The following is a 21,929-nucleotide window of genomic DNA, read 5'->3' as shown; positions in this document are numbered from 1 at the left end:
ATATCACATTCCTGATAAATATTACTAAATATAGGTCACATCATGTCTGATTCATCATACTTATATTTTGTACCTTCTTACCTTCTTCTGTTATTAATTTATTGCTTTTTCAACTTATATTTTAGATTGAGGGTACATATGCAGGTTTGTTACGTTATACTGCATGATGCTGAGGTTTGCGGTATGATTGAACCTGTCACCCAGGTAGTGAGCATAGCACCCAACAGGTAGTTTTTCAACTCTTGCCCCCCTCTCTCCCTCCTCCAAAATCTTTCTTAAGTGCTATGGTATATACAAGAAGGAAGACACAGAAACACATGGGCTTTTTTTTTTTTTTTTTTTTTTTTTTTTGAGACGGAGTCTCACTTTGTTGCCAGTCTGGAGTGCAGTGGTGCGATCTCAGCTCACCACAACCGCCACCTCCCAGATTCAAGTGATTCTCCTGCCTCAGCCTCCCAAGTAGCTGGGACTACAGGTGTGCACCACCACGACCAGCTAATTTTTGTACTTTTAGTAGAGACAGGGTTTCACCATGTTGGCCAGGATGGTCTCCATCTCTTGACCTCATGATCCGCCCGCCTCAGCCTCTCAAAAAAAAAGTGCTGGGATTACAGGCGTGACTCACTGTGCCCAGCCCACATGGGCTCTTTTATCTCAATTTGTGTGTGTGTGCATATTGTAGGTGTGTGTAGGAAAAAGAATGTTAAAAATGTACCAATTTTGAAGGCGTAGACTATGAAATTACAAATGCTTCAATATTTTCTTCCCAATACTTATGTGGCATTTTACAAATTTTCATCAATAAACGTGTATTATTTTTATTGAAAAAGCATATTTTTAACATGCCCTTCTAGATGCCCTCCTAGCCAGACTGAATCACCTCCCATCTGATTTTTCTTAATTTTCTACCTTTAGGTTCTGGCTCATTCATTAACATCAATTTCCATTCATAAGTCCTCACAAACCCACCTTTCCTCTTGCCTGAGTGCCTCACATACCCTGCTGCCTGAGATGGTTCCAGAGGCGGTCTCCTCTCTCCATTAGAAACACCAGGCACACACCTGCCCCCAGTCTCGCCTGCACTCTCCTTTCCTCCCACAGAGAAGCATTCTTTTCTCCTCCTCTCATCCTACACACACTATAAGAGACAACCGAAGTCTTGCCTCCTCCAGCCAACTTCTTAATTCATTTGTTCTCAAAGCCCTGGTTTGAGCTCACACAGCATCTAGAGTGGTTTACAAAATATAAAATATTATTATCCCTGCCCTGAAATTTTTGTTTTGGTATGTGTGTTATGTTCCCCTCCAATAAGATTGTGCCTTGGAGAGGGCTGAGAACATAGTATCATAGATAAATAAATAAAATAACATAAAATAAAATAAAAATACATATACCCTTTGAACTAACTATTCCACTTCTATGTAAGCACAATTATATGCCAGTAACACTCATTTTAACACTACTGTAGTGGCAAAAAATTGTAAACTCCTCAAATGCCTATTAAAAGAGGAATGGTTTAAAGATACTATTATAGCCACACTATGAAATATAATTCAGTAGTTAAGAAGAACGAGCTTGATTTATATGTACTGACAAGAAGAATCTATAAGGTATGTAAACAGTTGAAAAAAAAAAAGCTACAGAGTTTTACATTTGTCAAGATCTAACACTAAACAAAATTAGAAATATGTGAAATCCATATGCACACGTAAAAAAATATGTATAATGAGTCGTGGATGGAAACTCGCAAATGTGATATTAAAGACTAGCACTACAAGACTGAGTGGGATTTGCAGAGTACAGGAAAGGAGGCTTTTAGTTAATATAGAGAGATATTCAAAAATTTGTGAGTGTGATCTCATGTATTAGTTATTCAGTTAAAGAAAGAAAATTAAATGAAAAATTCATTTTTAAAAAGGTTGCAATCCTGAATTATGGGAGAGAAATAAAAATTAGCAAAACATATTTGCAAAGTGCCTTAGGAGGAAGGAGCTGAAACCCTAAAAATGGGTGAGATTTTTTTTTCAGAGACAATACAGAAAAGAAGAGGCAAAGGGGCCGAGATGGGATACAGACCTGTGTCACACAGGCGTGTGCACATTCTCATTTAGAACTGAAACAAAGGAGTCAGAGTTAAAATTCTGGTGCAGATTCCAAAGGTGTTCTCTGAGGAAAAGTTCTTTTGTTTGGAGATGCCATGTGTTACAGCACAGAAATTGATCAACCTGGCTTAGAGCGTCACATTCTTCCTCTGCTGGAGCAAGAGGTACAGAAGGAATTGGAATTTAGTGGAATTGAAGATCTTTTTGAACAGCATCTGCAGAATGTAGTTCATTCTCACCTGGCTGGGTAGGGAAGGTTGGAAGGGGGTGGTCAATAATCATTCCTGGTCACTGTGAGTCTGGTATCACCTTGTAGACCACATGGGTGTCTCTTCCTGTCCACATCACTGTAACCCCAGTGTAGGCACTCCTGCTGGCCAGAAGGCCCAGGTTCTCTACACACCACTGAGTCAGTCCCATATCCCCAGTGGGGCACCTTGACCAAAGCCATCAGCTGAACCACCTTCTTCCTGTCCCTAGGAAATAACTCTGATCCGTGGGCTAAGAATCTGAAGAAAGAAGACTATAAGTTGCTGTGCCTCGATGGTTCCAGGGAATCTGTGTTGGAGTTTGAGAAATGCCACCTGGCCAGAGCCCCGAATCATGCTGTGGTCACACGTAAAGATAAGGAAGATTGTGTCCGCAAGGTGTTACTTAACCAGCAGGTATGGACCACCCAAGGCCTCCCACCTTTTCTTCCTAGATGGCTATAGGCTATTTGGGGGGAGTTTACAACAAAGTGCAGCCATGACTCCAGCACTTTCTTTTTGAAAACTAGAATTTCATGCATTGTGCATTTCATGCCATGCATTGTGGACTACAGTATCAGTGTTCAAATCTCAGCTCCACAGCTTCCTAGGTGTGCCATTTTGGGTATATTACATAACCTCTCTATGCCTCAGCTTCCTCATATATAAAATTGTAATAATAATATTTTTACCTACTTCACAGTTCGCATGAGTATTAAGTGAAGACATGCACCCAAACGGCATAGGAAAATGCCATTTCCTATAGGAAGTGCTCAAAACATATTAGCTGTGTAATTATGGAACTAGACCTCTCAGGCCTAGCTCTGCTTCTAGCTCCTGGTCACTGGTGTTTAGATCTGATCCATGTGCTCTTGGGACCAGGAATCTGCCTTTCTGCTCCCCCTGACCTTGTTCAGGGGTACTCTCATTTCCTCTACTCCTGTCCTTCCCGAAAATGAAGAAGACAGCTCCTGTTTCCCAGCGCTTGTTGATACGAGTCATCAAGAGTGGATTTCTGTTCCTCTTGCCTAGGCAGACTAAGCACTGTTCTCAACAATCTGAAAAACACAGGACCCTTGCTCTCGGAGAGCCTGTCCTCTGGGGGAACAACCACTCAGGGCCAGTCTTGTTGAAGACAGGGACTGCCTGAGTATTCTAATCCTAAAGGCCCCTCCACATACACACATCACCTTCCTTTTGGGCATAGCTGCCTGCTGTTGATTCACCATTACCTTTTTTTAAAAAAAAAAATAAGATAGAGTATATTTAGAAGTCCTTTTAAGGTACATGATGACAATAATGAGCATTTAACATACATTTCCTAGCTGCTATATGGAAGGTTCAACATTTTGCAGTCATCATTTCACTTACAACATTTGGAGATCTGGAAAAGTTGAGTGGCTTGCCCAAGAAAGGATTCAAAATGCAGTCAAACAAGAACTACCTCTGCCACTCCTCTGGGAGGGTTCACATTTAACATCTTCTTTGACAATAACGTCTGAAAGGACATGTTACTGTCCTCTCATTTCCTATAAGCAGCCCCCAATGAAGGGCAATGAAGTGGGGAAGAGAGGTCAGAGTAGGCAGGCATGGGTGTGGGCGGGAGGGACTTCTCAGAGAAAGGCGGGACCAGGGACCCTATAGATGATTTTGGGGGCATCATGAAAGCATGGAGCTGGGTCCTAAGTGGGTAAATGGCAGATAAAGGAGGTGGAAAATTCCCAAGGCATACTCTGTAGCTTCCCTTTTTCCCCAGGGCTGGTTCAGAGCTTTCAGACTCTTCTCATCCATGTGTTCCCAGCTGCTAAAGACCACAGGTCCTCACGGACTTTCTGTTCACTTGACAGCGCATATTTGGAAGCAATGTAACTGACTGCTCGGGCAACTTTTGTTTGTTCCGGTCCGAAACCAAGGACCTTCTGTTCAGAGATGACACAGTATGTTTGGCCCAACTTCATGACAGAAACACATATGAAAAATACTTAGGAGAAGAATATGTCAAGGCTGTTGGTAACCTGAGAAAATGCTCCACCTCACGTGAGTAGGAGGAACAGCATGGGGAAGTGGCAACCAAACACGGTGGTGAGTGCTGGGGTGGTGGGTACAGGAAGGGTAGGCTGTGGCCCTTGGGATAGCACAACATGGACAAAATGAAATGGTGAGTGAACAATCTAAGCCCGGCATGTATGACAGGCTAGGCTGTATGGGCAGATAGTGAGGGGATACAGGCTCAGAGCACTAAAGTAGTGAACTTATTGGGCATAGAGAATTCCATCTTATTTCTAAGAAAAGGACTAGGTTTATGTGCACATGCCATTGCTCTGCGGTAAACTTTTGATTAGAGTTGCCTTGTCCTATATGGTAGCCACCGGCAAAATGTGACTATTTAAATTTAAGTTAATTAAAATTAAACTAAATAAAAGATGTATTTCTTCAGTCCCACCTAGCTGCATTTCAAGTGCTCAACAGCCACATGTGGCTCCATACTGGTCAGCAAAGAGAATGTTTGTATCATCACAGAAAGCTCTTTCAGACAGCGCTGCTCTAGACAGCTTCAACAATGATAGGTTCTGGTAACCATAAAGTTGCCATGCATACTACTCATTTGGAACACCAGTTTCAGAGAACTGAAATAGAATAAAACACGCCTTTGCAGTATAACTATGTTGGGTATAACTGAGTCACCTGAAAAAGTTTGGAAGCTGGGGAAGAACATGTGGTGGTGTAGGGCAGTTAGTCTTTCCACAGGAGTATGCAGATAAGGGAGTCTTGATCCTTATTAAAAGGCTGATTCTCAGAGCCTTGAGATACTGATTTAGAAAGTCTGTGCTAGGTCAGGTATCCGCATTTTAAAAGTTGCCCCCATGTAATTCTGACGGAAGCAGCAATGTGCTTGTCTAGGTTCGCTATTGTGAGAATCAAGTTGATATTTACCTAACCTATATCCTCCACAAAAGGAGACGGTCGGGCTCTGCTCTTCTTTCCTCCATCCTTAGCCCACAGCACAGAAACTGGCACATTGCAGGTGCTTTTTGCTATGTCAGTTCCTCACCTGCTTAAAGAGGTCAGGGAGGACAGTCTTCCTGGGCGACTCCCGGCCTCACGAACTCAGATGTGTGAGCCTCGCCCATAAGAAACAAGGTGGGGAACCCCGTAGGGCAGGAAAATCATGTTACAGCTTTGGTGTGGGGCACTCCCCAGGATAGGCACAGGAGCTGTGCAGGCAAGTAGAAAAGAGCACTGGGAGAACGGCCCAGTTCACAGAAGAGGAGGCAGCAAGTCTGCACACTTTGTACTATGCTGAAATTGTTCAATCACTCAACAGTCCAGAAATAAATATAGGAAGATTTTGAAAATCCTACCTCTCTGCTCTGCTCCACAGCACTCCTGGAAGCCTGCACTTTCCGTGGACCTTAAAATCTCAGAGGTAGGGCTGCCACCAAGGTGAAGATGGGAGCGCAGATGATCCATGAGTTTGCCCTGGTTTCACTGGCCCAGGTGGTTTGTGCTAACCACGTCTGTCTTCACAGCTCTGTGTTGCCATGTGTGCTAAACAAAAAATAAAAATTATTATTGATTTTATATTTCAAAAACTCCATTCTTTCCTAAATATTTTCAACAAAAGGATTTCTTTATGCATTCTGCCTAAATACCTATGCAACTGAGCCCTTCCTTCTCAGCTCAAGATTTGTCTGGTCTTTCCCTAGAGCTTTGTGTGTGCCATGGCCACACCTCCTGGGTACAGTTCAAGGAGACATCTTTTCTAAAAGGGTCTGCGTGATCATTAAAATATAATCAAATGTATACTGGTGTGTGTGTGTGCACGCAAGCATGCGTATGTGTGTGTGTCATGCTAGGGAAGGGGCAGGAAGGAGGATGGAGAGTGAGTTACAGAGATCAAGTACTCAAGTGAGTACAGAAAGACTACAGAAGACTTACCTTTATTTTGGTATTTTAAATGAATTCCATCAGGCATAGCTGAGGTCCTGATTCTAACTAGTTGAAAAAAGTGAAACACTGACATCTTTTTTGCTGAAAAGCATTCCCTGAACCTGATGCCACAGCAGTTACTGCCCTGTCTCCTGCCCTTCTCAGCCCAGCTTCCTGTAAGGTGGAGGCTCACTTTTCTGTCTCACTTATTATTGGCTGAACACACAGAGTTTCGTCTTCTGCTTCACCAACTTACCTGAATGTACCCTGGCAAAAGTCACCATCTACCTTTCAACTGTTAAACCAATTCAGGTCTTCCATTCCTGAGCCCATTTCCTGCAGTTGATACAGTTGATCACTCCCTCCTCCTTGGAACTCTTTTCCTCAGTTTCTCTGACATGGCGGGTCTCTGCTTTGATTCCTACCTCTCTCTGTTCATTTGTAGTCTTCACTGTGGGCTCATCCTACTGGTCTGGAAACCTTAGGGAAATCTTCCTGGGGTTTTCTCTTGATCCGGTCAGTGCTCCTCTCACTTTGCAGGCCCTCCTTCAGTGATGCTCATGACTCCTAGGCATCTATGTCTATAGCTGTGACCCCAGCCTCCAGCAGTATCCCTGCACTTATACATCCTACTGTCTACCTGTGGGTCTATACTCGAGTCTTGCAGCAGTCAGAAACCCAACAAATCAAAAATTGATCATCCTGTTCTTCTTTCTCTTGCTTCCCTAAACCAACTGTTGTTATAATATATTCCATATCAGCTGAAGACATGGTCACCTACCCAATCACATAAGCCATAAATAGAGGGGTGAAATTTCAGTTCGCCATTTTCCCTCACACTACATCCAGCATCACCAAGTTCTGTTGATTTTGCTTTCTAAATAGCTTCAGTTGGCTCCTTTCTTTTCCTGACTCCTAACACAGCCTCATCTTATACTTAAATGCAGAACTGCAGATAAGGAGTATCTGGACACAACATTCCACACCTCTCTCAACTGTCTAGTATTCAAGAAAATAGGACTCTGGGTCCACTTTACAGTCCAGACCTGATATGGACCTTTTTACACACAGCCCTGCTTTCCTCTGAGCCTATCAACACTCTGCCTTATTTAATATTCACCTAAACTTACCCCAAATCCTATAACTCTGCCTTTCCCTTTGTTTGGTGAGATACCCCATGGCTCCCCTGGGATGCAGTCTATCTCATTGCAATGGATCAATAAACCTAATTTTATTACACTACAGGTATATTCCTGGAAGTCTTAGACAACTGGGCTAAAACAAAAATATTCAACATCCATTCTTAATTATTAAATTAATTACTAAAATAGGATAGACAGATGTTATTTGGCCATAATTTTATATACATGTAAACAAAAGCTAATATATACCTAATGAAGAAGCAGAAGCATTCCTACTAAAGTTAGGAACATGAAAAACATTGATTACTATCTATCTTATTTTACAGTGTTTTAGAACAGGTAGCCAATCCAATTATATAAGAAAAATAGGTTATAATATTTAAATAAATGCCAAAATTACTTTTATTTGTAAGTGATTATACACCTAGGAAATCCATGAGAACCAAATAATAATAAAGTATTACGGCCAGGCACAGCAGTTCATGCCTATAATCCCAGCATTTTGGGAGGCTGAGGTGGGTGGATCACCTGAGGTCAGGAGTTCAAGACCAACCTGGCCAACATGGCAAAACCCCATCTCTTCTAAAAATACAAAAATTAGCCTGGCTTGGTGGTGCACACCTGTAGTCCCAGCTACTCATGAGGCCGAAGCATGAGAAGTGCTTGATCCTGGGAGGCGGAGGTTGCAGTGAGCCAAGGTCGCACCAGAGCACTCCAGTCTGGTGACAGAGCAAGACTCTGGAAAATAATAAAAATAATAACAATAGGCAGGGCGTGGTGGCTCACACCTGTAATCCCAGCACTTTGGGAGCCAAGTCAGGTGGATCACCTGAGGTCAGGAGTTGGAGACCAGCCTGACAACATGGAGAAACCCCATCTCTACTTAAAATACAAAATTAGCCGGGCATAGTGGTGCATGCCTGTAATCCCAGCTACTCGGGAGGCTGAGGCGGGAGAATCACTTGAACCTGGGAGGCAGAGGTTGTGGTGAGCCGAGATCACACCATTGCACTCCAGCCTAGACAACAAGAGCGGAACTCTGTCTCAAAATAATAAAAATAACAATAATAATAAATAATGTGGTAAAAGTGGTAAAATAAAATTCAGTAAAGTGAAAGGGAATATTAAAATAAAAAATAACTTTCTTTTATACAAATAATAGTGAGTTAGGACAATAATAATTAACAAGAATAAATAAAATGTATCATTTAGTAAATTAATAAAAGCTACATTTAAACCACACTTATCAAAGTAAAAAATAATGTAAAGAAGACATATTGCTTTGGATAGGAAGACTCAGTATTGTAAAGATGTCAATTTTCCCTAAATTAATCAATATACAATTTTTTAACTTGACAAGATGATACTAATCCTCAACTAAAAAACAAAAGTGAGACAGATAAGAAAAATTCTGAGAAAAAAATAATGAGAGTGGATGAGCTCTTCCAGCTGTTAAAATGTATGATAAGCTCCTGAACCTTGGCCTTAGCAATGATTTTTTGGCTATCACATCAAAAGCCCAGGCCACAAAAGCAAAAATAAATAAATGGGACTACATCAAGCTGAAAAGCTTCTGCATAGCAAAGACAACAAGCAACAAAATGAAATGGCAACCTATGGATTGGAAAAAATATTTGCAAACTATATATCTAATAAGATACATCAAATTGATAAAGAACTCATACAACTCAATAGCAGGAAAACAAATGATCCCATTTAAAAATAGGCAAAAACCTGAAAAGACATTTCTCCAAGAAGAAAAATGGCCAAGATGGATATGAAAAGGTGTTCAACATCACTAATCATAAGGGAAATGTGAATTGAAACCATTATGAGATACTAGATAATAATAGGATGACTATTATCAAAAAGTCAAAAGATATTAATCATAAACGTGGATAAGGGTGAAGAGAACAGAGAACCTTTGTGCATTGTTAGTGAGAATGTATAGCCATTGTGGAAAACAGTATGGAGGTTTCTAAATAAACTGAAAATAGAGCTACATATGACCCAACAATCCCTCTTTAGGGGATATACCCAAATAAAATGAGATAACCACCTTGTATAGATAAATGCGATCCCATGTTCATTGCAGCATTGCAGCCAATATAGGGAAACAACCTAAATGCCTGTTGAAGAATGAATGGATAAAGAAACTGATATATATATATATATATATACAATGGAATATTATTCAGCCCTAAAAAGAATATCTTGCCATTTGCCATAACATGGATGAAACTGGAGGACATTAAGTGAAATGAGGCAGACACAGAAAGAAAAATATTACATGATTTCACTCATATGGGGAATCTAAAGAAAACACTCAAATACAGGTATAAAGAGATAACAAAACCTGAGGTGGAGGAGGGTGGAGAGATGTAGGTCAGAGGATACAAAGCAGCAGATAGGAGGGCTAGGCGCAGTGGCTCACTCCTGTAATCCCAGGACTTTGGAAGGCAGAGGTGGGCGGATTGCTTGAGTCTAGGAGTTTGAGACCAGCCTAGGCAACATGACAAAACCCTATCTCTGCAAAAAAAAAATCCCCCAAAAAACAAAAAAACAACAAACAAACAAAACACACACACACAAAATTAGCGAGGCGTGGTGGTGCCCATCTGTAGTCCCAGCTACTCAGGAGGATGGATTGAGCCTGGGAGGTCGAGGCTGCAGTGAGCAGTGATTTGATGGTGCCACTACACTCCAGCCTGGGGACAGGAGACCCCGTCTCAAACAAAACCAAGTAGCAGACATGTATGATGAACAAGCCTAGAGATCTAATGTACAACATAAGGACCACAGTATAGGTAATCAATTCTACTTTATTCGGGATTCCTCCTTCACTGTAGTAATCTTTTTTTTAAACTACATATGTATCTCATAACATGTTGTATACCTTAAATATATTCAACGAAGCTTATTTTAAAAAATGAAATGTATAATGATGACTGGAAAGGGTGGTAGTCACATGGAAATAATGAAGCAGAATAAAAGTTCCAGATATTAAATGCAAATGAGAATTTAGTACATGATAAAGCCGGCATTATACTCGGGGGGGACAGATAGGCTACTCACTGAAGTGTTTAGAAGCAAAGTGGCTGAAAATTTTGGCACGGAAGAAAATCTCGTGGACCTCCAACTTACCGGTTAAAGTAAAAACCTTCGAAACGTATAAAGGTTTAAATATAAAATTAAAATCGTAAAAACATTACTACGTTAACATATTTCTTATATAGTACTTAGAAAGATTTTCTAACATTCCACAAACCTAGTAGCAATTAAGGAAAATATTAATTGCAGATCATACAAAATTCAGAAGTCCTGTAAGACAAAAATAGACAAATAAAATGTGAAGATTTTTAAGAAAGAACAAAGGGCTAATCTATATTTTGAAATCAGTATAAAAAAACGAACGGATTTGAGACGTGAGCGCGGCCAGCTCTGCTGGGCCCTCCAGGCCCTCCGCCCGGTAAAACCCGGAGCCCTGGCCGCGGCTGCCCCACAGGGCCCATTCCTTGAAGCAGAGGCGAACCACTTTTCCTTCACCCGACCTGCCCGCTGCAGAGTCTCCCCGCCCAACCTTGCCAGGCTCAGACGAAGCTTCCGCCGACCCGCCTGGACGCAGCGCCCCTGGGTGGCGGCAGGTATGGCAGGGCGGGAAGCAGGGAGGCGGCCCCAACGCCGCGGAGGCCACCAGCGGGTGCAGAGGGCCAGGAAAGCGGGTCTGCGCGCAGGCTCAGCTGCCTCCGTAGGCCATGGAGCCGCGCAGATCCGGGTCTTAGGGTGGCCGCAATGTCCCAAGTGGACGACACCCACCTAGTCCCGAGAACAACCGACAAAGTCCTTAATGGGCCCAGAAGGTGAGGGGAATCCGGCAATGAGGGGTGGTAGGGTTAGCGGCCATCGCCCAGCTGGTCTTCTTTCTACCAGACGCTGGTGCTGGAAAAGAGAAGTGGAAGAATAACTTGCGCCATTAGGCCCATCGGAAAGGCCCACCACCCTTTGGGAAGATTATTGGCTGTTTATAGAAGGCCCCTGTATATCCTACGAAAAAACTGCTCTCAACTTCCCCCAGCCTTTTAAAAGAAAACATTTGCTACATGGAGCCGTCCTAGGTGTAAAGAGGTTGCGACTTATGATAGAGTTAGAAAATCACACATCTTGTAAATTCCCATTTGTTAAAAATAATAATAATAATAATAGGACATAAATGGCTTCTGGAGATGACTTTTTGCAGTGAAGTTGTTAGACCACCTCTGGAAGTGACAGCAGGAGCCACACATCCACGTTTATTAAGTGGGTTAGAGCAGGAATCCCCAACCCCTGGATCCAGGTTGCACACTCCTTATGAGACTCTGATAATGCCTCATGATCTGAGGTGGAACAGTTTCATCCTGAAACCATGCCCCTACCTTCTATGGAAAAATTGCCTTCCCTGAAACCAGTCCCTGGTGCCAAAGAGGTCGGGGACCACTGGGTTAGAGGACATGGGGCAGAAGACCTGAGAAGGAAGAGAGGACAGTTCTGTGCCACACTGGTCATATTTAGAAGACATTTTCATATTCCAACCATTGTTCTGTGTGTGCATTTTATTTCTCACGACTGTATATGCAGTTGACAATACTAAGTATTTTTTGATCTACCCTTTCTAGATGTTCTGAAATGCCTATGTTAAAATTAGAGTTAGTAAAATAACACATTTTGTAAATCTTTTTGTTAAAATTCATATGTAATGTTGTTTTGGTTGGGGTGGGGAGTGGCCAAACCACCTAATAATACACATTGTGTTTGTGCACTGGTTCAGGGGAGGAGAGAGGAAAGGAAGTGTAAGAGCTCTATGCCAATGTGCTTATAGTGAGGCAAGGTTAACCATTGTCTCATGCCTGGGCATTTTGTTTTACTTATCCGGGTATATTGTGTATCTAAAGGACAAATGAGTCCTGACTTTACAACATCTAGTCTTTCTAGATGTTAAAGAGGTTGCTAGTGTATAACAAAAGTAGTTAGTAAACTAATATATTTTGTACATTTCGTTTTAAGATTCCCAGGAAAGACTGTCTTCTGAAAATTTGAGCATTATTGCCCAGTGGGTTGATGGAGATGGGAAGGTGTAGGCCAGAATGTTCATATTTGGAAGACTCAGTCGCAACTGTTTTTACATGTGTTCACTTTATTCAAGACTTCTGTGCATATAGTGGACAAATTAACTTCTTACCTGAAACATCTTATCTATGTAGATGTTCAGAATTGCCTGATGTATGTTAAGTGTAGAGGTAGTAAAATATCAGCTTGTAAATATCTTTTTGCTAAAATTCTTGGGAAGTACTGTCTTTTGGAAGTGGAATTGTGAAGCCACCTCTGTAAGCAGTATAGTACTGTCTATACTTGTTCAATGGTTTAGAAATGGGAGGGAAGAAATTGCCAAAGGTAATATGCTAGTGTGTTCATACTTGGACGTTTTAGTTTATGGAAGAGAAGAGAAAAATTCTCTGACTACAATTGGTTTCATTGTAACTTTCCATCTGCTATTGGAATCAAGAACTGAAAACTTATCAGCAGGCAGCAGTCAGTATCGCATGTCCTTCCTCTGCATCCGTGCCCATGGAGCTCCTGATGGAGATGCGTGAGTACAGGGAAGCAACTAATCTCACCCCTCCTGCTCATTCCTGAGAATGGGAGTGCCAACTTCTGAGTGTGGGAGCTGTGCACATTTCTTTTGCCCAGGAAACATACTGAAGAAAAAAAGTCTGTTTTCTTAAACCTTCTTTCTTCCTTTCCCAACTTCACCACCGCGGCAGCCCTCTTCATTCACATGGCTCTGACCGAATATCCTCAGAGAGTTCAGACAGTTACGGTTGGAACTCTCCGTGTCTGGCTCTTCCTTCTTCCCTGCATCTTTAGTCCCCAGTCAGGAGGTCTAATGGTAATATCCAGTGATTTTTCTAAAGAGGAATCAGTGGTTATATTATACAAGGGGTGTGTGTGCGTGTTTTGGGTGGTGAATACAGAGCAGGGGTTCGGACCATAAGAAATAAGAGAAATGGAATGTGGCATGACTGCTGCCAGTTCTGATATTTTTGAAATTGGTAATTTAAAATAAAGTAGTTGGTTTACTTACTTAAGCCTCACATCTTAACCGTCGTTCCTTGATCTGGAGTTCCTATCGCCTACCTTTATCAATAAAAATGCCTTGAAAATGAATCCTACTATGTTAAAGCATACGGTTAAGTAGATAGAAGCCCAATTGCCTGGGATGAAGTCCCAAGTCTGCTCATTACTATATATCCTTGGGGAAATTACTCAACCATGCTTCAGTTTCCCCTCTGTAAAGTTAGAAAATGAGTCAATGTGAGAATTAAACAAATTAATACATTAGGCAGGGCGTGGTGGCTTGTGCCTGTAATCCCACCACTTTGGGGGGCTGAAGCAGGAGGATCGCTTGAGCCCAGGAGCTCAAGACCAGCCCTGGCAGCAGAGAGAGACTGTGTCTCTACAAAAATAAAAATAAAAAAACTACCTGGGCATGGTGTTCGTGCCTGTAGTCCCAGTTATTTGGGAGGCTGAAGCAGGAGGATCGCTTGAGCCCAAGAGTTCCAGGTTACAGTGAGCCATACTGTCACTGCACTCCAGCCTGGGCAACAGAGTGAGACCCTGCCTGAAAAAAAAATTAAAAGTATTCAGAATGATGCTTGGCATCAGGAAGTGTTCATTAACATTAGAAACTATCTTCATGCCCCACTGTCTTCCCCATACACCATAGTCTTGCTTCCATCCCCACACTGCCCCATCCCTTGCTTATCCCCTTGAGCTCAGACTCATTCAAAGCCCTGTCAAAGGAGCCTCTCTGCTACAGAAGATGCTACTGACCACTTATAGGACATATCTGTTTTACTCCTGTGCCACTGACTCTTCCTTCTTAGGCCTTTTTGTGGGTTCCTTTCCTCATTCTTCATGTTCTCCATGATTTTAATGACCACTTATTTATTCCTGACTCCCAAATGAAAATCTAGTGTATACTTGTGGAACTTTATGTGTTTACTCATCACTTGCTTGACATAAGCTTTTAGATTTCCCAGAAGCACCCGAAACTCAACATATAGAAAAGAGACAATTTTCATTCTGGCTACTCTTACATTAGATCCACAGCCCCAAGCCCCCTCCCGTTGAGGTCCCTAATTCATTTAATGGCTTTCTTATCTTCCTAGTCACCCACACCCACCACCTAGGATGCAGCATTGATAACAGTCCTTTTACTTAATTCACAATATCCAACTAATCATATCCTATGTATTTTAACTCTCAGACATCTCTCAAATTTGTGCTCTCGTTTTCATACCTATTTCTGTCTCTGTATTAGACTCTGAGCATCCTTTGCCTAAATATTGCATCTTTTGCCTAAATGCTCTCAGCTGGTCTCTCTGTCTGAAGTTTTGTTTTTTTTTTTTCTCTCAAGTCATAGTCCTCCATAGATCTGTCAATTATCTATGTCACCCCAAATGAAACTTCTTATTGCATTCTGGATAAACTCTTAAGTCTCTCAACATAGCACACAAAATCCCTTCTGGTCTGATTCCCGCCAACCTTTCTAGCTTCATCTCCTGTCACTCCTACTTAAATTACTGCTCTAATCAATTTTTATAGATTTTATAATTGATGATTTGGCATCCGTTGATCACTAGGCCAAACTAACAGCCAACATTGTTTACATTTCCCCTGTGGCCTGGCTTTTGAGGGTGTGCCTAAATCATATTGCAAATCTTCCTAATACAACCCTTAACATCTGTGTTTCACTTCTTGCCCAATCAAAAATGTCTCTATCTAGCTACTTGCTGACACATTAGTAATAAAGGCAGAGTCCCAGTTCCTTTTTTTTTTTTTTTCCTTTTTTGCAGGCAGGGTCTTGCTCTGTTGCCCAGGCTGGAGTGCAGTGCATGTGATCACAGCTCATGGTAACCTGGAATTCCTGGGCTCAAGCGCTCCTGCCTCAGTCTCCCAAGTGGCTGGGACTGCAGGCATATGCCACCATGCCTAGCTAATTATTTTTTAATTAAAGAAAATGTTTTTTGCAGAGACGGGGCCTCACTATGTTGCCCAGGCTGGTCTTGAATTCTTGGCCTCAAGCAATCCTCCTGCCTTGGCCTCCCAAAGTGCTGGGATTAATAGCTGTGAGTCACCGGGTCCAACCTCAGTTCCTCTCTTTTTCCTTGTCCCTGTGCACGGTGAGGTTTTGTGTGGCCCTGAGTGGTATCAAGCTAAACAACAAGCAGAGAGGGAGGCTCTAAAAGAAAATAATATTTATTCAGGAATAGGCATTGCAATGGGAATACGCATGCCATAGTCAACTATGTGCATATTCAGGGAGGTGTAAAGGAAGACAAATATTTTTAAAGAAAAAATGAGTCAGATTCCATAATTGTTTTGAGATAATTATCCTCGGCTACAAGGGCCAAATGGCAAGGATGGCATCAGTACTAGGTTGGACAGGCAGTTGCTGGGTAGCTGTCCTCACAGACGTATTTTTTTGTGTGTAAGGTTGCAATGACCTTTGTGCAAGGCTGTGGTTTTTGCAGTCTTTTGTGACAGTTTTTGTCATCAGGCATGGGTGCATGAGAACCCTCCCTCCATGGCCTTTCACCAGCTCCATTTTTCTGATTAAAAAAGAAAAATACAAGTGACTCCATTTTGATTCTGACAACTTTTTCAATGGCAATGTGGAACATTTAATAAACTTTTTTCAATCTTTCAATGACACTGACATCTTCATATCTCTACTCAGCCATACAATTAAATTAAATAATGTGTACATTTTAAAACAATGACACCTGTTTAATGACAGAGACTGTGAACTGGGACCCTCTAGGCTGGCCACTTTTGGTGCTTTACTTGGGCCACAAGTTTTTGAATGCTTTCCATTACCTACGGAAAATTTCAAAAGTGGAAAATTTCCTATAAAAATCTGCCTTCATTGCTTCTCTTGAAAACTGGAAGAACTGGCCACCCAGGTCCCACAACACCTACCTGGCTGAATAGGTTCGGCCCCACTTTCAGCGGAAATAACTTCTGCAGTTTTCAACAACCCCAGCTCTCATGAGCGTAGATTTTCCTGGTTGCTTCCTTTAATGCAGACATTTGAGTTTGCAGCCCTAGACTGACAGTGTAGGGGCACTGAATTAGTTAGGTTTCCCACGTACATCATTTCCTATACTCATTTTCTTCTGCACAGCACCTCTTTTTCCTTTAACCACTCGCAGATGCTAACTCATTCTTCAGGACTCAATTCGAATTTCCAGAACCTTTTCTCTGAACTCATGATGGACTCCGCGTCCTATTATGTATTCCCACATCGCTCCGTACATCCATCTGTCACATCCCTTGCCACATTAAATTCTGATTAAATGTTTGTAGGATGCTTGAGTTCTTCACAAGTCTCACGTCACTTAGCGACGGTCGGGAAATCCTCAGTGGTAGTTTCGGGAACCATTCATTCATTTTATTGATTTCATCATTCTTTCAACAGTCATAACGTAGGTGACGGCGACTGACTCATATCTTAAAAGATGTGTGTGTCCCTCGACAAATAACCTGTCTGCCCCATCGTTCTGTAGGAGGACGGAGTCCCAGAGAACTACAACTCCCATCAGGCACTTGGGGATCGCCACGGCTAAGGGAGAGACTGTGGCATAGAAACCACCATTAGCGTGAGGCTCTTCTGCCCGCGCCTGCGCAGAGTGCAGGGCCACGTCGCTTTTGCGGTATCGGGAACCACGCGTCTCATCCATGGCTTCCGCGGACTTGCGCAGGGTGGCAGATGGCGGCGGTGCTGGGGGCACCTTCCAGCCCTACCTGGATTCCTTGCGGCAGGAGCTGCAGCAGACGGACCCAACGCTGTTGTCAGTAGTGGTGGCGGTTCTTGCGGTGCTGCTGACGCTAGGTAAAAGGCGGCCGATAGTTATGGCGGGTTCCGGGCGGGCAGAGGTCCGGGCTTTGGCTGCACTGCTGCAGGCCGGGGACGCGGGGCTGAGAGGGCGCCTTGAGGGCATCAGGAGGGTGAGACCCACCCAGTCTACACCCTACCCTCTCGCCTGAAACAGCGGCAGCAGCTGGGCGTTAAGGGGGATCCCGGGCAACCCCCGGATTTACGTCCTGGTCCTTGGGGCGCGGATTGCTCTTCGTCATCTGCCCTATTAAGTTGGAGCGCGCTGTTCCTCGCCTTCCGCTGTTCTCACTGCAAAGACTCTGGGTCTTGACACCAACTTTCAGCCTCCGGTGTTTGCGTGCGGGCGCTGGGATACCAAGGTAGTGATATAGCACTTGAGTCCCCAGTCCGAGTAAGGACTGCAAAGAAAAGTTGACAGTTGACAGTGCCTGGCTCTCAGTGGGTCCCTAACAACAGCAATAGTAACCATTATGATAAAAGTTAATTCCAGGTGAATGAGGTGTTTCGTCACAGACTTCTGTGAATTTCCCCACCCCAGCCATGCACATATACTGATTGCCACGGCGTAATTTCTGTTGTTTTTCTCTGTCTATTCCACAGTTTTCTGGAAGTTAATCCGGAGCAGAAGGAGCAGTCAGAGAGCTGTTCTTCTTGTTGGCCTTTGTGATTCCGGGAAAACGTTGCTCTTTGTTAGGGTAAATGATTTCATTTACACCCCTGTTAAGCTTAATAGAAAATTTTATAGCATCCCAGTATTCCTGTCATGTCATGGTTTATTTTGTAAAAGAAGCTGATGCTGTTAAATTTGGGAGTTAATTCTTGACTTACTTGGGAGAACAAAAAGACTCGTAGAAACCCATAATTGAGAAATATTGATCATTTCTCTTTTTCTGTTTGCCCTTGCCAGATGCTGATATTTAGTCTTTATCACATTTAAGGGTTTTATTTAATTAGTTTCATTGCAGAATAGCAGGAGGCATAGAAGCCAGTGTCCTACAGTTTATAATTCCTTGGTTAACAAATTCTTATGAGAGTTTATCAAAGACACTTTTTCACAGGATGATCCTTCTTTGACATAGTGGGCTAGTTAGGCTTCTTTTTACTAATATTTATTTTTAATACATTTAGTATTTTAACTGTGTTTTAATGCGGTGAATAGGAGAGGTTTTCTGCTTTTTAACTCATCTTTTTGAGAGTATAAATTATTTCCCTTCCATTAAAGAAATATCTCAATTTTTTTTTTTTTTTTTGAGGCAGTGCCTGAGTAGCTAGGACTACAGGCGTGCAACACTACGCCTGGCTAATTTTTTATATTTTTTGTAGAGATGAGATTTTGCCATGTTGCCCAGACTTCAAGTCATTTTTGATGGTTAAAAATTTTTATAGAAGCTTGGCATATTTGGCCACTAACTGTCTTTTGAGAATAATGTTTTTATTCCATTGAGGAGTAAAATATGCAATTAATTAGATTTTTTTCTACAGGTAAAAAAATCAATATGGTCTTTTTCACCTGTTGCAAGCAGCATTCATTTACTTAACCTTACACCTGGGAGACTTAGAATACTATAACTCAATTTAGGTTTGCTATTAAAATGTTGAATATCACCCATCTGTTTTTTTTTACAGTTGTTAACAGGCCTTTATAGAGACACTCAGACATCCATTACTGACAGCTGTGCTGTATACAGAGTCAACAATAACAGGGTAAGATGTTGGTGGAGTTTTGGAGTCTGATAGTCTTACTTTACTGTGGTGTGTCAGTTAAGGACATTTTTAGGATGAGTTCATCTGAGGATGTAAGTACCATTTGTAGCTTATTTTATGGAGAAACATATTCTTTGTGACAAATTCTGCTCTTGACAATCTGTACAGTAGATTTAATCATGCCCTCCTCTGCATTGCTGTACCTTAGTACAGTAATGTTATATCACATTTTATTCTTATTTTTTGTTTCTGTGTCTTCTTTCCAACTTTACAATGAGTTCTTAAGAGTGGGCATTAAACCTTTTAAGTTTTGAATAGCTAATATATGCACATGGGACAAAAATTCAAAAGGTTAGAAAGGATATTTGGTGAAAAGTAATTTTTCCTTTCCTTTCCCCACTACCTAGTCTTCTCCTTAGAAGCAGTGACTTACTTTTTTTGTGTGTAGTCTGCTGGATGTTCTGTGCATATACAAACATGTCTGTATATCCTTTATTTATTTTTTTTTTTAAATGCCGTTCTGCCCATTTTTTTTTCATACGGCTGATACAACTTGGGCTTTTCTTCTCCTACATTTGTATACATAGTACCATCTGGTTGGTTTATGAGCTGCATAGTACTCCACTCTGTTGCTCTACCATAAAATTAAATTCTTACTTAATCAGGACTGTGTTAATAGACATTTAGTTTTGTTATAACCTTTGTTTTTACAAACAGTGCTGCAATGGATATCTTAGAGTATATATGAGTGTATTTCAAATATAAGGAATCATGGGGCCTGGCTTGGTGACTCATGCCTGTAATCCCAGCGCTTTGGGAGACCGAGGTAGGCAGATCACTTGAGGTCAGGAGTTCAAGACCAGCCTGGCCAACATGATGAAATCCTGTCTCTACTAAAAATACAAAAATTAGCCGGGTGTGGTGTGGGCACCTGTAATCCCAGCTACTCAGGAGGCTGAGGCATGAGAATCACTTGAACCCGGGAGGTGGAGGTAGCAGTGAGCCAAGATTGCACCACTGCACTCCAGCCTGGGCAATAGAGCGAGACTAAGTCTCAAAAAAAAAAAAAAAAAAAAAAAAACAAATATAAGAAATCATGGGAAAGACATTTTACATACCTCTGTAACTTCAGAATGTAGACAGTGACTACCAAACTGATTGTAATGCGTAATAAGTTGGTTGGTTGGTTGGTTTTTGAGACAGGAGTCTCACTCTGTTGCCCAGGCTGGAGTGCAGTGGCGTGATCTTGGCTCACTGCAACCTCTGTCTCCCGAGTTGAAGCGATTCTCCTGCCTCAGCCTCCTGAGTAGCTGGGATTACAGGCGCCCACCACCATGCCTGGCTAATTTTTGTATTTTTAGTAGAGATGGGGTTTCACCATGTTGGCCAGGCTGGTCTTGAACTCCTGACCTCAAGTGATCCGCCCACCTTGGCTTCCCAAAGTGCTGGGATTACAGGCGTGAGCCACTGCACCCAGCCATGTAATAAGTTTTGGTGAGTGAGTGGAGTGAGGGCTGGTTGGAGGGTGTGGATGGATGGATAGAAGGATGAATTAGAATTGTGGTTTGAGACCTTTTCTTCTTCTCTCTGTCTTCTTTCCCCTTTCTCATGCCTCCAGAATTAAAGATTGTAAAGAAAGATAAAGGGACATGTTTTTAAATATCTTAGAGATCTCTTTGTTTTTTTTTTCGATGATGACACTCTTTGTGGCCCAGACCTTTTTAAACTCCTAAGGATTCAGATTTTGAAATTCCAGGTTTGGAAGATCATCTAGTACCTGCACTAGATTTTTAACTTAGGATATTCCAGGATATGCTTTAAATCTGTACCTTCTAATATGTAGCCACTGGCCACATGTGACTGTTGAGCACCTAAACTGGGACTAGTCCAAATTGAGGCATGCTGTAAGTGTGAAGTACACACTAGATCTTGAAGACTTAGTATGGGGAAAAAAAGAACGTAAAGTATCATTAATTTCTTTTTTTATTACATTTTAAAAGATAATATTTTGGATATATTAGATTAAATAACTATTAAAATTAATTTTACCAATTTCTTTTTACTTTTTTATTATGGTTACTGGAATATTTAAAATTACATATGTGGCTTCTGTTATTCTATATTTCTACTATATTTCTATTCTATCAATATTTCTACTGAATATATAGAGCATTTTTCCCTTCCATCTTCACTCTTTCTCCTACCCCCTTACGTTTTCGATCTAATCTCTTTAGATAGTAATGTACCTAGTAATGTGTCTTCCGAATTGCTTAGGGTGTGTGGTGTAGTGCTGCTTTTGAAATGGAGCAGTTAAGTCCCAACCTGGGATCTCCAGACTCTTAACAGTACTTAAAAAAAAAAGAGAGGGACTAATAAAAAACATATTTGTCTATAAAGAAATGCACAGGCTATGTGAAAGGTAAGGTCATAATAAACTCAGCTGGAATTGTGTTAAATCTGTACAGGATACTGATTGCCTGCTTCTGAATTGTGGGTATGGTTGGCTGTGGATAATGTAGAACATCCAAGAAATGATGGTCTGCTGCATGTACCAGGCCACATCTGAGAGTCTGATTGTTGAGCACAGCCACATTTACACTGAGTTATTCACCATTCCAGGCCTTGAACTTATATTCAAGAATGGCAGCCTGGCATGGTGAATAGAACTTATTAGGGTGCATCGTAGATTTGCTCAGTAGGGGCTCAAGAATTGACACAAATACTGATGGAGCTGGAACAAATAAATGATGTGTCTGGAAGATAAATATTTAAATAATTAGATTAATGGTGGAAATGATAAAAGTGTACTTTGTTATAAAGATTGGAGATCCCAGTAAGAGTAATATGCTCTATGAAAAATTGTAGG

The 21,929-nt window shown here is 41.7% G+C and overlaps 2 protein-coding genes and 2 long non-coding RNA genes across 8 annotated transcripts in view; 2 read left to right on the top strand and 2 right to left on the bottom strand.

Annotated features, from left to right (window-relative positions):
• Nucleotides 1–5,932, top strand: part of TF (transferrin) — a 35,353-nt gene extending 29,421 nt beyond the window's left edge. For all 3 annotated transcript variants that reach the window (XM_055295390.2, XM_055295391.2, XM_063610727.1), the window contains 3 exons: nucleotides 2,583–2,767; nucleotides 4,198–4,387; nucleotides 5,733–5,932. In XM_055295390.2, coding sequence (XP_055151365.1) covers nucleotides 2,583–2,767; nucleotides 4,198–4,387; nucleotides 5,733–5,767 — 410 coding nt within the window. In that variant the 3' untranslated portion in view covers nucleotides 5,768–5,932. The remainder of the gene's footprint in view (nucleotides 1–2,582; nucleotides 2,768–4,197; nucleotides 4,388–5,732) is intronic.
• LOC134731548 (uncharacterized) lies at nucleotides 1,844–5,845 on the bottom strand. Its single transcript, XR_010113909.1, has 2 exons — nucleotides 5,713–5,845; nucleotides 1,844–2,251 (listed from the first exon to the last, which is right to left on the bottom strand). It is a non-coding gene; the product is annotated as an uncharacterized lncRNA (long non-coding RNA).
• A 1,815-nt stretch (nucleotides 5,933–7,747) lies between the features above and the next one.
• On the bottom strand, nucleotides 7,748–16,994 carry LOC129491298 (uncharacterized). Its single transcript, XR_010113910.1, has 4 exons — nucleotides 16,441–16,994; nucleotides 13,940–14,077; nucleotides 11,239–11,361; nucleotides 7,748–9,551 (listed from the first exon to the last, which is right to left on the bottom strand). It is a non-coding gene; the product is annotated as an uncharacterized lncRNA (long non-coding RNA).
• A 155-nt stretch (nucleotides 16,995–17,149) lies between these two features.
• Nucleotides 17,150–21,929, top strand: part of SRPRB (SRP receptor subunit beta) — a 30,451-nt gene continuing 25,671 nt past the window's right edge. Inside the window, exons 1-3 of one of the 3 annotated variants that reach the window (XM_055295400.2) lie at nucleotides 17,150–17,353; nucleotides 17,960–18,054; nucleotides 18,986–19,063. In XM_055295400.2, the coding sequence (XP_055151375.1) occupies nucleotides 17,200–17,353; nucleotides 17,960–18,054; nucleotides 18,986–19,063 (327 nt within the window). In that variant the 5' untranslated portion in view covers nucleotides 17,150–17,199. The remainder of the gene's footprint in view (nucleotides 17,354–17,959; nucleotides 18,055–18,985; nucleotides 19,064–21,929) is intronic. The other 2 variants (XM_055295402.2, XM_063610730.1) reach the window with 2 other exon arrangements.

This window comes from Symphalangus syndactylus, chromosome 10, assembly GCF_028878055.3.
Source record: "Symphalangus syndactylus isolate Jambi chromosome 10, NHGRI_mSymSyn1-v2.1_pri, whole genome shotgun sequence".
Classification (NCBI taxonomy): Eukaryota; Metazoa; Chordata; class Mammalia; order Primates; family Hylobatidae; genus Symphalangus; species Symphalangus syndactylus.
The sequence above is the reverse complement of the archived record's forward strand: the minus strand, read 5'-3'. Positions and strand labels throughout refer to the sequence as shown.